The 16,225-nt window shown below is 40.6% G+C and overlaps 1 protein-coding gene across 3 annotated transcripts in view; it reads left to right on the top strand.

The window, feature by feature from the left end:
* Positions 1-15,707, top strand: part of rasip1 (Ras interacting protein 1) — a 28,780-nt gene extending 13,073 nt beyond the window's left edge. For 2 of the 3 annotated variants that reach the window (XM_004916253.4, XM_002939962.5), the window contains exons 4-12: positions 1,104-1,486; positions 1,686-2,324; positions 3,346-3,383; positions 5,499-5,650; positions 6,520-6,635; positions 7,329-7,569; positions 11,271-11,443; positions 11,785-11,932; positions 13,413-15,707. In XM_004916253.4, coding sequence (XP_004916310.1) covers positions 1,104-1,486; positions 1,686-2,324; positions 3,346-3,383; positions 5,499-5,650; positions 6,520-6,635; positions 7,329-7,569; positions 11,271-11,443; positions 11,785-11,932; positions 13,413-13,612 — 2,090 coding nt within the window. In that variant the 3' untranslated portion in view covers positions 13,613-15,707. The remainder of the gene's footprint in view (positions 1-1,103; positions 1,487-1,685; positions 2,325-3,345; positions 3,384-5,498; positions 5,651-6,519; positions 6,636-7,328; positions 7,570-11,270; positions 11,444-11,784; positions 11,933-13,412) is intronic. The other variant, XM_004916254.4, reaches the window with a different exon arrangement.
* The last annotated feature ends 518 nt before the right edge of the window (positions 15,708-16,225 follow it).

The following is a 16,225-nucleotide window of genomic DNA, read 5'->3' as shown; positions in this document are numbered from 1 at the left end:
AAATGATTCCCTTTTTCTCTGTAATAATAAAACAGTACCTGTACTTGATCCCAACTAAGATATAATTACCCCTTATTGGGGGCAGAACAGCCCTATTGGGTTTATTTAATGGTTAAATGTTTCCCTTTTCTCTGTAATAATAAAACAGTACCTGTACTTGATCCCAACTAAGATATAATTACCCCTTATTGGGGGCAGAACAGCCCTATTGGGTTTATTTAATGGTTAAATAATTCCCTTTTCTCTGTAATAATAAAACAGTACCTGTACTTGATCCCAACTAAGGTATATTTAATCCTTATTGGAGGCAGAATAATCCTATAGGGTTTAATTACTGTTTAAATATTTTTTTTTTAGCAGACTTAAGGCAGGAGATCCGAATTACGGAAAGTGTGTATTTTTTATGGTTCTGTATATACTTGGAGGTATAGTTCACAGATATAGAGAGGGCAGAGCTGTGTACCAGTTGTAGCAAATACAACATGGTAAGTAAATTTATAAGAGTTTGGTGGCATCTTTTGTGATTAATGAATATATTTTAGAAAAACCCTGTAGGTGAAATTGACATGATTTATTTATTGACTGGATATTAAGAATTAATCAGAAGGCAGGATCAAAGACATAGGATTCCAGTTTTTGAACAATAATTCGAATTTGAGTCTTTTTAGCGCAAAAAACTCGAACATTGATAAATCACCCCCTAATTACCAAAGTATAATGGTCCAGATGTGGTGGGCCCTGAAAACTTGCAGATTGCAGCATAATGAGTGATTTGTCACACTACACAGGGCTTTCATCAAACGTTGGGTAACAAATTTAAGTATATTGGATATTTCTCTCGGATATCGACATGAAGTGATCATTTTTTCATTTGATCTTGGTGTCATCTTCCTGTGTGTTTAAATATGTGTGGTATTCTATTGGTCTGTAATAGACAAAATTCTGATTTTCTTTGACGGTTTGTCTTTTGAATTGTTTTTTATTAATATAAATCTATTTTTTATAATGTAGAATTTCAGAGGAAGAAATGTGTATGAAACTGTAAGAGAAATCTATACTGCAAGTATATAATGACCAAACTATCCAATATCATGTTTCAACAGGTATAAATGCTCAAGCTCGCAGGTTACAGAAGAGTCGATCACGAGCTGCCTCTGGTGGAAACGCTCCATTAAGGGAAAGAGAAGAAAGCATCTCTCTTCGCCGTAGTATAAGTGATGTCAACATCAATAGTAAGAAGCGCAGAGAAAGGAAAAGCATAAAGAGCATGGTGGCCAATGATGGGGATCCTGGGCAAGATCTTTCTCAGAGCCAAAAGGATGGGATCTCTGAGATGAAAAATTTGAGTGAAGGCGACAGAAATGTTGATCGTGATGATTCAGCTGACCAGATGGACTTGGACTTTGAGCGGCTTTCTCAGTGCTTAATTCAACCTCCAGCTGAGCACCCATACTTTCTTCTTCTGCAAGGATACAACAAAGACCAGGTTAGACAAGACTATTTCTATTTCACAACAATAGTTTTCAGCATGTTATTGATTCCGTTAATAGCCAGGATATGTAAGTAAATAGCTCTATGAAGAAAATATTCACTGAGACAAGAGGAGCTTTTTTAGATTTCTTTGAAAAAAATATTTTCTTTTATGACCTTATTTGTTTGCTTTATCTTTTTTTTTGTTCCTTTAGGATTTTGTCATATATGTGATGACCAGAAAGAAACATCTTTTTGGCAGGGCAGAGAAATCTCTAAGGGACAAGGGGCCTTATGTTGACACTTTTCTGTCAGCACCAGATATTCTTCCACGACATTGTTCTGTATGGCGCCTAGATTCCTCCGGGCAGAAATATATTGTGCGTGTAAGACCCTACAGAGGGGCTCTTGTTACACATAATGGTAGAGTGCTCCAAAGAGAAACAGAACTTCATACAGGGGATTTATTGGGACTCGGGGAGCATTTTTTGTTTATGTACAAAGACCCTAGAATGCCTCAAGGCCGTCCAGCCTGGCTTCCAAAATCTTGGTCATCGCCAAGTTTGAGTGGTGCTTTTTCCTGTCAAATGTGTGGGCGATCACTCCAGGAGAAACAAGAGGCTGTCCAAGCCTACATAGAGAGCCGAGAACCAGTGCTCCAGTATCGCTCGCAAGAGGAGGACTCAGTGCTAAAAGAAATAATTGAGAAAACCGGTAACCCTGGATCAGATTTCAAGCTGGCGCCTGCCTACCTATTCAGTCTTTGCCTTGAGCATTCAACAAAAGCATTGGATCCTGGACACTTCCCTAAACTGGTTATGAAGATTGCCAGCTTCATCAAAGAAGTTGTATGGGTAATTACATTTTGAATTTTCATGTTTTATTAAATTAGAAAATATGAAAAAGTTGGAGCTGACTCTAGCCTTTTAAACTGGGCAATATAACTGATGCTAAATTTAGAAAAAATCAGTATATGAATTAGATTTAGTTAGTGCCCTTGGAGCGTTTACTCATGCTGTATTACGTTCTTAAGACATAATTGGTTCACTGCTGGCCAGTAACCCACATCAGCCAATCAGAAGGCTGTTTTTCCATTAAAACTGATTGGAAAGAAGGAAACTTTGCCTTTGCTACTTTTTAACATTCCAGTATTTGATTTTACTTTAGGTGATTCACTTAGGTGAAAAATATGTTTTTGTCAAGTATATTTAGTATGTCTTGCATGAAAATTTCTAGTTTATTGTATTTTCATTCGGTTCTAGAAAGATTTTAAATGAAAAAGTTCTTCCTCTAGCATCATTAGTTGGCAAAGCTTATCAAGCTTGCAACATAAGTAAACACACATATTCACACAATGCAGCATCAAGGGAATGGTGTAGACCTTTCCTATGATATAGAATGGAACTGGCCACATTATTTGATGAAATAACAGCGGCAGAACCAATGAGCCAAAAATTCACGCGTGAGACATTTATTGAAAACTGTATAATAAAAACAGACCAGAAACAGTATGGTAGATGTCCAAGGATTATACAAATATAGGATTCGACATACTTGGTCCATTTTGTATATGTGGCATGGCAATTGCATACTTCACTGTATCCAAAGGACAACGCTATAGACTGTTAGCATTTCTGCACATTATTTATGCCAATTCCATATAAGTTTGTATTTGTAAGTCAGAGTAGGCTCAGGTATTCAGTATACATTAAATTGGATCAGTGAATGCCATTTGTTTATTTGACTGTTGCTTAAGTCTGCACATAATGGTTGCAAGAGATCTTCATGTCTGAGGAAATCAGTAGCTTTTTTTTAAAAAATGTTTCCCAGTTCCCAGTAAAAAAAAAAAGTTGTTTCTCTGCTTTGTCCGTATAGGAGAAGATTAAAGAGATTGGAGACAAGCAACCAGAAAAGTGAGTTGCAATCATTTCCTGCCTTTCTTTCCATTTCCTTGTTTAGCGATCCAGATCAAGTTTAAATGCAGGGGACAGATAAGAAAAGCTTCAGTTTAGTATACAGCTGCATTCACAAGTCATAGCATGTATTGTAAGGTTCAACTCATGGTTTACAGGAGACATTTGTAATTATCAGGTCAAACTGCAACTAGTAGAAACCTAATTGACACCAACTTTAATAGTTTTTTTCTTTCACCAGGATAGTAATTGTACAGTAGAACAGGCACACCCAGCAGCTGATGGGGAGCTACTCCCAGATGCAAAGGGGCCAAGCGAGGAGTCTTGTGTAACATAATAAGCAAAGCCCAGTCAGAAAATAGGAAGCTAGCAGGATGTGACTTGAAAATTACATCTAAAAAATTGAATCTAAAGTAGTCTGTCCTATTTCTGTAGGGATCAAAATAAACTGGGCATCACTTCCTATTAATAACATCCCAAAAAATCTAATCCTAGGCAGAAGAAAGTACTAGTGATGGACAAACTGCAATTGTGTGTCTAAACCGTAACTTAGAAAATAATACAGATTTATGTGATGGAACCCATGGGATTTGTAGTGTGATTAAACCAAGCTTCTAGAAATGGTGGGACAGTCTAGACCAGTCTTCTAATCTTCAGTGCTTGTATATACCTGGGAACTCACTGTTGCTCTTGGTAACACATGAGTATCCACAGAGTGATGCTGTCAGCAGCTTTTATATTCCAATGACCTTGATGCTCATCTTCTGCCTGCAGATTTAAGGCCCAGTTGCCATATTTACCTGTAATTCTAATATATATGATCAGAGCCATAGAGAGATATGGAATGCAGTGTTATGACCCTGCAACTTAAAGAAACCTGGAAGAGTCAATACACTATAGTGTAGAAAATGAGGTTCCCATTCTTTGCACAGTTTGGCTGATCCATTCTTTTGGCTTACTGGGTCAATGATCAGGTCACATAAGGTAACCAGGTTGATCTTTTAGAAGAGAACCTTATACACGGCACAATACAGTCCTCACACTTGTGTTCCCAGCCATTGCCTGCTTGTCTATTTCCAGCTATATAACCAAACATACCCCTCAGTGTTACAAATCTGCAATAATCTTAATATTTTTGCCAGTGTCTGACCCACGTAAATCCATTCTAGTTGCTCCTAGAAGCCAACCTCGAAGGCTAATTAGGGTGGACTTTAGGGTGAAAAACATATTTGTTGTCCATGTAACTGTATTCTTGTAACTATGGCCAAATGAGTTATAGAATAGGGCTTTCATATATCTGTGTAATAAGCTAAGGGGGCCCTGACCAAATGTTAAATCTTAAACAGAACCAAATTAGATTGAGCCGTACTCCCTCCCGTAGGTATGGAATCTTTCATACAGCAATTAGTGATTGTGAGTGAGCTGTCCAGTTCTCCACATGTAAAACATTGCTGTGTTTTTCCCTAAGTGGATGGGCACATTCCACACTGGGCCCCCTGTTGTGAGATCAGCTTTGCTTCTTACACAGCAATGGGAAACTTGCCATGCACCAGGGTTTTACTTTGAGCTTATGTTGTTGTGTTTATCTGTTCTGAAATGCAGAATTTCAATGCTCAGACTTTTAGACCTAACAGCTGCTCATTCTACTGTCTCAACATGTTGCCAAATCCTTAACTTCGGTCATTGGTTGGGTGAATGCTAAGGGGACATTATACATTATTTCTAAATTGATTTTACCTTGTTTATTTTTAATAAGCAGTCACATATGAGTACATAGATTAGTGTTGATCTTTTTGGCAATTAAGTCTGTGTACCCATGGGCATTTTTATTATTTTAGTGGCTCCCAATATGCAGCAGCCATGCGCTACTTTAGTGCTGCAGTTACAGTCCTGCCAACATCTGTTCTGGAAATGCCAGTAGGTTTTTACTCCAACTCGTTAAAGACAAAGGTTCAACCCCCAACCCCCTACTCTCCATATATCTGACTTCACTATGTAATTATACCCACTTTTTTGGCACAAGGGCTTTTCCACATGTGCTGATTGGTGGGCTGTTTTGCTACTGACGTTTGTTGGTTGTTTTGATTGAGGTGATTTTTTTTCTGACCATTTTAGCCAGCAGGACAGGGGCTTGCCATGTGCACTGGGTATCGAAGAGGTCGCCACCGACCTTCGGCCTCTCATGCTCTGGATGTCTAATTCAATGGAGCTGCTGAATTTCGTGCAGCGAAAAATTTTAGACTTGGAAAAAGAATGGGAATCGGAAGGTGAGGAGAATATAAAAAGCCATTTAGAGATCCACCATTGTATAATTACCTGTTTATTGTTTATTTCTGTTTTTTATGGGCTTAAATAGTGCAGTCATTATCTTTTACAACATCTGCATTTTATACATTTATGCGTGTGAAAGTCACAACTTAACCTAATCAGCCATAGGCATCTCCAGCCTATAGTTCTGTACATATAAATGAGGCTTTGAGAGAATGAGCGACTGATTCCTTAGTACACATCTATGATCCCTGCTTTAAAGCTGTTTTCTTTCCCAGAGTGGACACAGTGACTTGTGTATTGGGTCGGACACTCCTCGCAAGCACAAAAAGTCACAGTACTTTTTCAGTAGTCTGTGTAAACCTGTCCAGGGCAGCCATTCTTTGGACCTCATACTCTCACTTAGCACTCATTCACTTCCTTAAAGATAGATGACATATCCAGGTCCAGACTGATTCAGGCCCTGGCATTTCTAGTACACAGAAGCTCAAAGAGCCCCCCACAGGCCCTATACATAGTGACTGTCTATGGCACTTTACAGCAGCCTCACCGGCATTTGCCAGAATCCACAGATTGCCAGTTCAGGCCTGGATATGTCTCCAGCCAGCTCCACTGGCATATTTCCTCTGCCTGCCTGCCCCTGAAGTGAATGGCTAAAATGCACATTTTCAGGCTGACAGACAGTTAACATTTATGTCTATGGCAGGCAGCCCCAGTGGTGACATATTTAGGTTTGCTATAGGGGGATCAAGCTACAATATTCAGTTGCAATAAAAGTGAAGTAATGATTATTTTTAGACAGATAATTCTACATACAGAGTGCACATTGTTCAAGGTGATCACTTTTTCTGTCCCAATCAATTCACAGGATCCTCCCAGGATACACTGCTATCAAGTGACATTGAGGCATGTGAGGAATCCATGGCTCTTCTCGATGAAGTCATTATGTACACGTTTCAGCAGTGCGTATATTATCTGACCAAGGTACGGCTCCTTTGGATATCATCAGCCGGTGGGAGTTACTAAACTGGGCATTTGTCCCTAACTCAGTCAGATGTTGTTCTCCTTAGAACTTTCCAGTGAGGACTTCAGACATGGAAAGATGGTGGTTCCAGTGTATAGAGAAAAATCATTATATATGTTTAAAATGCATTACCTATTACCAATCAAAACATTGATTTGTTGCTATGGGTGACTTTTATTAAAAGGCACTAAGTTTGCCAGGAGCTGTAACTTATAGCAACCAATCAGCAGGTAGCAATTACTGGTCTCCTGTTAAAAAACAAACATCTTATTGGTTGCTATGGGTTTCTGCTCCTAGGCAAACTTAGTGCCTTTTATTACATTTGAGGGTTTGAGCCTTATTGATTTTTTAGCCATCTCCATTGTTAGCAGTAGGATCCAGTGCCAACATGTGTATATATACAGTACATGTAATTGTACATCATAACTAAGTCTGTATAACCACAAAAGTGAGGGATTCTGGGGTTACCAGCCACCGATGCCTGCGTGCCATCTAGAGAAGCTGGGATTATTTAGTTCACAGTAACTGGAGACAGGGGTGCTTAACAAACCATCCATACAGGATTTAGTAAAGAGTATTATTATTGTTAATAGTTCATTTCTATCTCAGGACACAATTACTACTTTATGCCATCTGTGTTTTCCTTATGACAGACACTGTATGCAGCTCTCCCAGCCCTTTTAGAGAGCAACCCATTCACAGACCCTGCGAGCCTCTCCGACGTGGGAGAACTAAGCAACATGCCCGAGGGAACTCGCGGTACCCTGGCCATTTACCAGGCAACTCTGGATTTAACACGGGAGTGTGAATTGCACCCGGATCTTGTGTCTCAGACGTTTGGTTATCTCTTCTTCTTCTCCAATGCCTCCCTCTTCAATACATTAATGGAAAAGGGTGAGGAAAAAGGCAACTGTTGTACCATCTGATTTTTCTAACCACCAGTATAGGAATAGCAATATATTTCAGCTATATGAATGGAACCAACTGGCCACACTGTGACAAAATATAAAAACAGAATATACTTTAAAGAAAAGGGTTATTGAGTAAAAAGACCTGTTGGCTTAAACTTGTGGAAGGGCCAAAAAGGCCTGAGTATTAAGAAATGGGGCATGACAGGTCTTTGTTGTAGTGAAAAACTCCCACTCCTGACCCTAACCCACACCCAAAATGTTGCCATTATAGGACCCACACCCAAACCTAACCGGCAAAATGTTGCCATTATAGGACCCACACCCAAACCTAACCGGCAAAATGTTGAAATTATAGGACCCACACCCAAACCTAACCTGCAAAATGTTGCCATTATAGGAACAGCACCCATAACCACATCTTTTCGCTCTGAAATGCTGCTTTTGCGTGCACCTAAGGTTCCAAGACAACAAGAAACTTCGGGAGCAGAGGAAGAGTGTACTTCCCCAGTCTGATCCGCAGCAAACCCCCAATGATCGCCCAAATTTCAACCCTAACCCATCTGACCTATGGGTAAACCCAGAGGTCCTGAGTTAATCCCCACATAACTACTTGCTGCCTGTTTATAACAACACACTTTATTGCACCTTTCTCCGGCAGTTGTAGTCTGTGTTCCAAACAGGTGCCTCGGGTAGCAGTGTGCAAACAGACAAAATTTGCCCCATGCACTTGTGGCTAAAGGACTTGTGGGGATAGTAGCTATTAAATCAGGAAAGGATGAGGCAGGATTTTGGTTCATGTGTCACCATGTCACAACGGGTGGGGCCGTTATATATATATATACAGTGGTGTGAAAAACTATTTGCCCCCTTCCTGATTTCTTTTTCTTTTGCATGTTTGTCACACTTAAATGTTTCTGCTCATCAAAAACCGTTAACTATTAGTCAAAGATAACATAATTGAACACAAAATGCAGTTTTTAAATGAAGGTTTACGTTATTAAGGGAGAAAAAAAACTCCAAATCTACATGGCCCTGTGTGAAAAAGTGATTGCCCCCCTGGTTAAAAAATAACTTAACTGTGGTTTATCAATTTCAATTTTCAATTTCAATATCAATTTCTGTAGTCACCCCCAGGCCTGGTTACTGCCACACCTGTTTCAATCAAGAAATCACTTAAATAGGAGCTACCTGACACAGAGAAGTAGACCAAAAGCACCTCAAAAGCTAGACATCATGCCAAGATCCAAAGAAATTCAGGAACAAATGAGAACAAAAGTAATTGAGATCTATCAGTCTGGTAAAGGTTATAAAGCCATTTCTAAAGCTTTGGGACTCCAGCGAACCACAGTGAGAGCCATTATCCACAAATGGCAAAAATATGGAACAGTGGTGAACCTTCCCAGGAGTGGCCGGCCGACCAAAATTACCCCAAGAGCGCAGAGACAACTCATCCGAGAGGCCACAAAAGACCCCAGGACAACATCTAAAGAACTGCAGGCCTCACTTGCCTCAATTAAGGTCAGTGTTCACGACTCCACCATAAGAAACAGACTGGGCAAAAACAGCCTGCATGGCAGATTTCCAAGGCGCAAACCACTTTTAAGCAAAAAGACATTATGGCTCGTCTCAATTTTGCTAAAAAACATCTCAATGATTGCCAAGACTTTTGGGAAAATATCTTGTGGACCGACGAGACAAAAGTTGAACTTTTTGGAAGGTGCGTGTCCCGTTACATCTGGCGTAAAAGTAACACAGCATTTCAGAAAAAGAACATCATATCAACAGTAAAATATGGTGGTGGTAGTGTGATGGTCTGGGGTTGTTTTGCTGCTTCAGGACCTGGAAGGCTTGCTGTGATAGATGGAACCATGAATTCTACTGTCTACCAAAAAATCCTGAAGGAGAATGTCCGGCCATCTGTTCGTCAACTCAAGCTGAAGCGATCTTGGGTGCCGCAGCAGGACAATGACCCAAAACAAACCAGCAAATCCACCTCTGAATGGCTGAAGAAAAACAAAATGAAGACTTTGGAGTGGCCTAGTCAAAGTCCTGACCTAAATCCTATTGAGATGTTGTGGCATGACCTTAAAAAGGCGGTTCATGCTAGAAAACCCTCAAATAAAGCTGAATTACAACAATTCTGCAAAGATGAGTGGGCCAAAATTCCTCCAGAGCGCTGTAAAAGACTCGTTGCAAGTTATCGCAAACGCTTGATTGCAGTTATTGCTGCTAAGGGTGGCCCAACCAGTTATTAGGTTCAGGGGGCAATTACTTTTTCACACAGGGCCATGTAGGTTTGGATTTTTTTTCTCCCTAAATAATAAAAACCCTCATTTAAAAACTGCATTTTGTGTTTACTTGTGTTATCTTTGACTAATAGTTAAATGTGTTTGATGATCAGAAACATTTTGTGTGACAAACATGCAAAAGAATAAGAAATCAGGAAGGGGGCAAATAGTTTTTCACACCACTGTATATATATATATATATATATATATATATATATATATATATATATATATATATATATATAAAGGAAAACTATCCAATCTGTAGGCCTTTAGCTGCTGCTGAATGCTTTGATATTTTGTGAATCCTGTTTTTATATATACTAACTCTATGTGTTCCTCATGAATATTCTATCAAAAGTTAATTATCCAAAATGAATTGTTAGTTTTAGAAAAGTCCACATATTCCAGTGGACTAATATGGCTTCAAGTATTCTGTATGAACATACCCTCACTGGAGGAAATCTTGCACTCTGGTGTAAAGATATTGAAAAAGCACCTTCTGTTCACCATTCTGCTGAGAGGCCCCCTCATTTCATTCTCTTCCCAATCTTTGCTGCTGGAGGATGGGCTGTTCCTAGGCCGGCATCCCCCAGCCAGCAGTTCCTCTCATTGTCCTGGCAGCCTATCTGCAGGAAGTGGTATGTTTCCTCCTGGCCTTGCTCTCAGGCCTGTTAGGGGAACTTTCTTCCTCCCCAGCAGGAAGCAGAAGGTCGCCTGCTCTGAAAAAAGAGAATGACGTTCTTTTCTTTTTCCATAACACCTCCAACTCTTAACCCCTTGTCTTGTCAGGAATCTCTGTGGCATGTGTTGCAGCTGAACATTAAACAATTCAGGGAAATCTATGCAAATGCTAATTAGTCTCTACGTATTATAGTACACTATGTCCTCATTGCTAAGCATGAATTGAGAGTATGGGAATGAAATATTTGTAATCAAGTACAGTTGTTATAGCCTGTTAGGCCAACAAGAACATTTGCCCTGGGCCCCACCACCAGAAGGTCCCTTAGGGGATATATAGATAAAAGCACAAAGGACACATTCTCTTGGCCACAATTGTTAGATATGTTTCATGCATCTGGGATATCCAGCCTGCAACACTTCAATACCTATTGGCAGTCAAGGGGATGTGGTTGTTGTAGTTCACGAACTGCTGGAGGGTAACTAGTTAGACAGATAAGCTGGCAAAATGAAATATAATGGTTGAAAAACCACTCTTGCCCCTTTGCTATGGACATATTTTCATGAGAATGGTAAAATGCTATATTTTGTTGCTTGTATGACCTCCCATTCTCGATTTCAGTACATAAAACATATTTATAACCAACATGTTTTGTATTTATCTCACCTCTGCATTTTGTCCTCTTCTGACCTCTGCCCTGTTTATTTTTGGCAGGTAATGGAGAACCATTTTACCAGTGGTCGAAAGCCGTTCAGATCCGAACCAATCTGGATTTGGTTCTGGACTGGCTGCAAGGCATCGGACTTGGTGACATAGCTGCAGAGTTCTTCAGAAAATTGTCTGCTACTGTGAACTTGCTGTGCATTCCAAAAACAAGCCTCATGAAGGTACATATGTTGGGGCCAGGCCCGCACTGGCAATCTGTGGGTTCTGGAAAATGCCAGAGGGGCTGCTGTAAGATGCCATAGACGGTCACTATTTATTGGGCTGGTGGGGGACTGTTTGGGCCTCTGTGTGCTTAAAATGCCAGGGCTGAATTTGAATCCCAGTGCAAGCCTGATTGCCTTTACTAATATGGATTAAACCATAGGACTAATTTGGTGCAGTCTTAATTTTCAGACCAAATTATCTCTAATTCTAAGTGTCATCTTTTCCCAAAAGTTAGGGTTTACTATATGTAACTATATGCATGATTGCTGAAAGAACACTTCTTGTTCTTCAAATTTAGGTATCATGGAGCACCCTTCGCAATGACTACCCAGCATTAAGCAGTGCTCAGCTCAACCACTTGCTAAGAAACTATCATCTGGGAGTGGGCCGGTCACATCCAGCTGCATGGGAGCCCCCTGAGGAGGAGAAAGAGGAGATCACAAACAGTGAGTTCTGTAGGGGCAGTCTGACCTTGGGTTTTGCCCTGCATTTTTTCCTTAGTTTTTATCCTTTGGCTCCCATTCTACAAACATTCCTTACAAAGTATCTTCGGCAGCTGCAATACTGAAAACAGAGAAGGGAAATGAGAGACAAACTTTTCTCTACAAAGTATAAAAATTCCCAGCTGCTTTATATGTGGGTGTACCCTGGGCTAAATGAGACTTTTAACGTTGGCTCACCTAATCTGAGAAGTGCTACAAGCATACTCTATGGGTAATGGGACATGAAAGGCAAAATCAGGCAGCAGCCATAATACTTATATGGGATGCACTTTGATAGCACCACTGAAGAACATTTTTCAACATATTTCAGGCAGGTTGGCAATCCCTTATGCCATGCAAGGTGGGGTCATGTTGTCTTTCAAGGGGTTGTTCACCTTTAGATACACTTGGCATGATGTAGAGAATGATATTCTGAGACAATTTGCAATTGGTTTTCATGTTTTATTATTTGAGTTATTTAGTTTTTATAAAGCAGCTCTCCAGTTCAGAATTTAACAGCTACCTCATTGCTAGATTCCAAATTACCCTAGCAACCAGACATGATTTGAATGAGAGGCTGGAATATGAATAGATGAAGGCCTGAATAGAAATATGAGTAGTGATAAGTAATAACAACATTAAAATTGTAGCCTTACAAAGTATTTGTTTTTTAGATGTTGTGGTCAGTGCCCCCCATTTGAAACGTGGAAGCAAATAATTCTAAAACTAAAAAAAATAAAGAATTAGCCATTCTATAAAATATTAACTTAAACGCAAACCACCCCTTTAAGTTCTCAGTACTTTATTCTTTGGATAACACATAGCACTAAGATACAAATGACATTTTTTTTTGTGAAATAATGAAGTAAACTGTTGGCAGATTTCACATGGAAAAACAATTATATACAAATTTAGGGAGATAAAAACCACACCATGCAGGGCACCCGGGAAGTCAGGGAATGTCCCTACCAGTTCATCAGGTTTGTGCAGGAATTCTGGGTTCTATCCATGCTTGGGAATTAAGCAAAGCTTAAGCTTAGTGCCACTATGGAGGAATTGTGGATACCATTGATCTGGTACAGACATACCAGCTGGGAAATGGTTTTAGAAGAGCAACATGTAGTGCCTTAAAAATGCAACTCTGAAAGTTCTTTGAGCTTCCTGCAGGAAGGAAAGGAAAGACTTGTTATTCTAGGTCACAAAACATCTGTCCCTTCTGTAATGGAATATTCCAGGTGGGAGGCTGGTACAAAAAGAATTGAAACGCTAGATTTGGTTTCTACTCATATATAATTATGCAGAGTGCAAGGTTTGTATTTCAGATAGCACTTTCATTTATAGCCCTAAACCTGTCCAGTTGCCTGCCTTCCACCATCAGAGGGTCCCTTGGCTTGTTAAAGATTGTAGCTACATTGTTTGTCTCCTTACCCCTCTCTGTTTGTAGCAGATATCTTTGAAAGCTTCACCGAGCACCCCCCACTGATTCTACCTTGTGAGAACTTCCGCCTGCAGCTCGCCCAGCCTATCAACGATGACGCATTTTACGGCCAGTTGTGTCAGCTCCGCCGTTTTGTGTGGGACCTTGAGCAGAAATCACTTCCAGCCAATCAGAGGGCGTCATATAGAGTGGAAAACAGCCAATAGGAGAGCAAGATGGTGACTCCCCTCTTTATAAGATGACGTTAAGGATGATGGCATGTCCCTACAAACACCAGAACCAGACTTGGACATGGGATGCTTGGACATGGGATGGATCTGAGGAAAACGCTTCTAATTGCACTTGAATGGAGAGTGGCTTTGGTTGAAGAATATCATGAGACACATTACATTGGAGGGAATGCAGTTGCACTTAGGAGGGTATCATGGGGGGCAACTGAGCATAATGTATGACTGATTAATGTACAACACATATCTTTATCTATTAATAGCTAGTCTCCTATGTTTACTTAAAGGGCCTCTGCTATTTTAAGCATGACACCTGATCTATTCATGTGTTTTATACCCCTGTCATTCAAATTTTATTTATATCTATGGAGATGCCAGTTTATGCCAACTTTTTGGCATTTGTGCGCCTTACAGGCATACAATACGCCCTCTCAAACATAAAACCTAATCTATTTTTGGTACCTGCTGTGCAGCAAAGTCGAGCCTTAACTCAACATCACTGTAAACATATCTGTTTTAGCACTGAAGGGTTACAAAGTGGGACAACTACTCTCTGTTGCAAACATGTGGGAATAATTGCAAAAACTTACAATGTATACACCCAGTCTACTAGCCTACAGCAACCAATGGGATATTTGCTTTCAAACATGTGATAAGTAAATACTACCTGCTGACTGGTTGCTTTGGGTTATCAGACCAGGTAAAACATGGGGTTTATTACATTACATCTTACAGTGGGGCGCTGCACAACCATTGCCATAGGGCAGGATGGCAATTGCTGTTGGTAAAGTACTTCAGCACCAGTGGACACCTAAAGGCTGTTGCTGGTATTGAAAGGTTATACTATAGATGCTGGTTGGACAATCTTCCTTCAAAATAAAGTTTCTTTTGCTCCAGCTCCTACCACTACTATAGATGGCCAAGGAAGCAGACAATAGAGAGCCTGTATGTAGCAGTCTCCATCACATTGTATTTAAAGGAGGACGAGTAGTAATGGTGTGTGTGCCTGCAAAAAGCCGACCTGCACCCGTCCCTAACCCACCCTCTCCCAACCTGCACCCATTCCTAACCCACCCTCTCTCAACCTACACCCTTCCCTAACCCACCCTCTCCCAACCTGCACCCAACCCACCCTTGTGTCATGATTAGTTATATACTTACATCTGACCCGCCCATTTCTGATGTTGCTAGGGATGCCTCAGGAGCCCCCTACCCCAGTAGCGAAACCCTCCCCTGCGCTGCGTTCTTCTTACTTGCAGCCTCAATTAAGGGTGGGAGAGGAGAACTTGACTTGAAGTGAGTGGGGAATGGGACTGGGTGAGTGGGGCCGCCAGGTTTTTTCCCAGTGTCCTGCCAGCTCAGTCCAACCCTGAGAAAAACCCGCTAGTCCGCACATGACTAGTAGCCTCTCTCCCCAACTGAGCAACCCAACCCAACCCATTACTGCACCATTTTTGTTTCCTGTTGAGTAATCGGAGCAGTGCACCAGGGCAGACTGTCACCATCCTGCAACAGTTAAACATTTCCTGCATGAGATTGCCCTCACTGCCCGGACTTGGTTTCAACTGCGCTTGCTCTGTGTGGGGAATCCCTCGCAGGAGACGACTAGACCTCCAACCTCTCTGCCCCACTTGACGTTTTCTCAGTGCAGTGATTTGCTTATTGCAGGCGCCACTTACCTAACTGGCAGCAATGCACCATAGGTTTATAGCAAACTGATTAAGGTACATGCTGGCATCATAGGCTGTTAGTTAGATTTAGAATAATTTAATTTATTCAGCTATTCTTTTATGGCTTCCTTCTCTCTCTCTTTTTTTGTTGTTGTTTTTTTCATTTCAGCAGCAATGGCATTTTACTTTGTAGGTTTCCGTCTGTTTAAAATAAAGGCCACTGAATTACTGACCATGAGTTACATGCATGATGATGGTGTCAGTGAAATCTCACATTTGCCAATTGTTTAGTTTCTCTGTTAGAGTTTATGCCATGGGATCTCTAAGGGATCTCCAATAAAAATCCGCTTTTCTGTTTTTCCTACCACAACACAATGTCACCTGATAAAAATACTAAATTTGGACGAGTTTGATCAGAGCCAAATATTTATCTGCGGGATCTTGTTGACGTGTTACTATTGAACACAATGGGATCATGGCCTTTCCTTCTCCCTCTTCCTGTCAAATGCTTTATAGCAATGCATCATTTCCATGTACCTGACACATGAGAGGAACTAGTGAATCAGTGTGGAGTAAAAGCCCAATGCCCAGGCACACAAACATATGATACACACACACATGTATACATGCACATATCTACATCTATACACCCAGTAGCATGACTACTCACTGGTCTGCATCCCCCCCCAAAAAAAAATCATTGGAGGGGCCTGGCACATAGTTGAAAACCCTACCCTAATCTAAATTACACTGTTTATGTAGCAAATAACTCTCTTTATCATTTAAATTTTTATTCTTGAACCAACAAATGTATTTTTTTAGTTGTACACATTAGAACTGCTTTCAGCTAACCTATTGTTTCTGCTACTCCTGTGTAACTAGAGGAGTCCCAAGCCAGACTTAGATTTCTTACTACTGAGTG

This window comes from Xenopus tropicalis, chromosome 7, assembly GCF_000004195.4.
Source record: "Xenopus tropicalis strain Nigerian chromosome 7, UCB_Xtro_10.0, whole genome shotgun sequence".
NCBI lineage: Eukaryota > Metazoa > Chordata > Amphibia > Anura > Pipidae > Xenopus > Xenopus tropicalis.
Note: the sequence above shows the minus strand (reverse complement) of the source record. Positions and strands in the feature narration are given on the sequence as shown.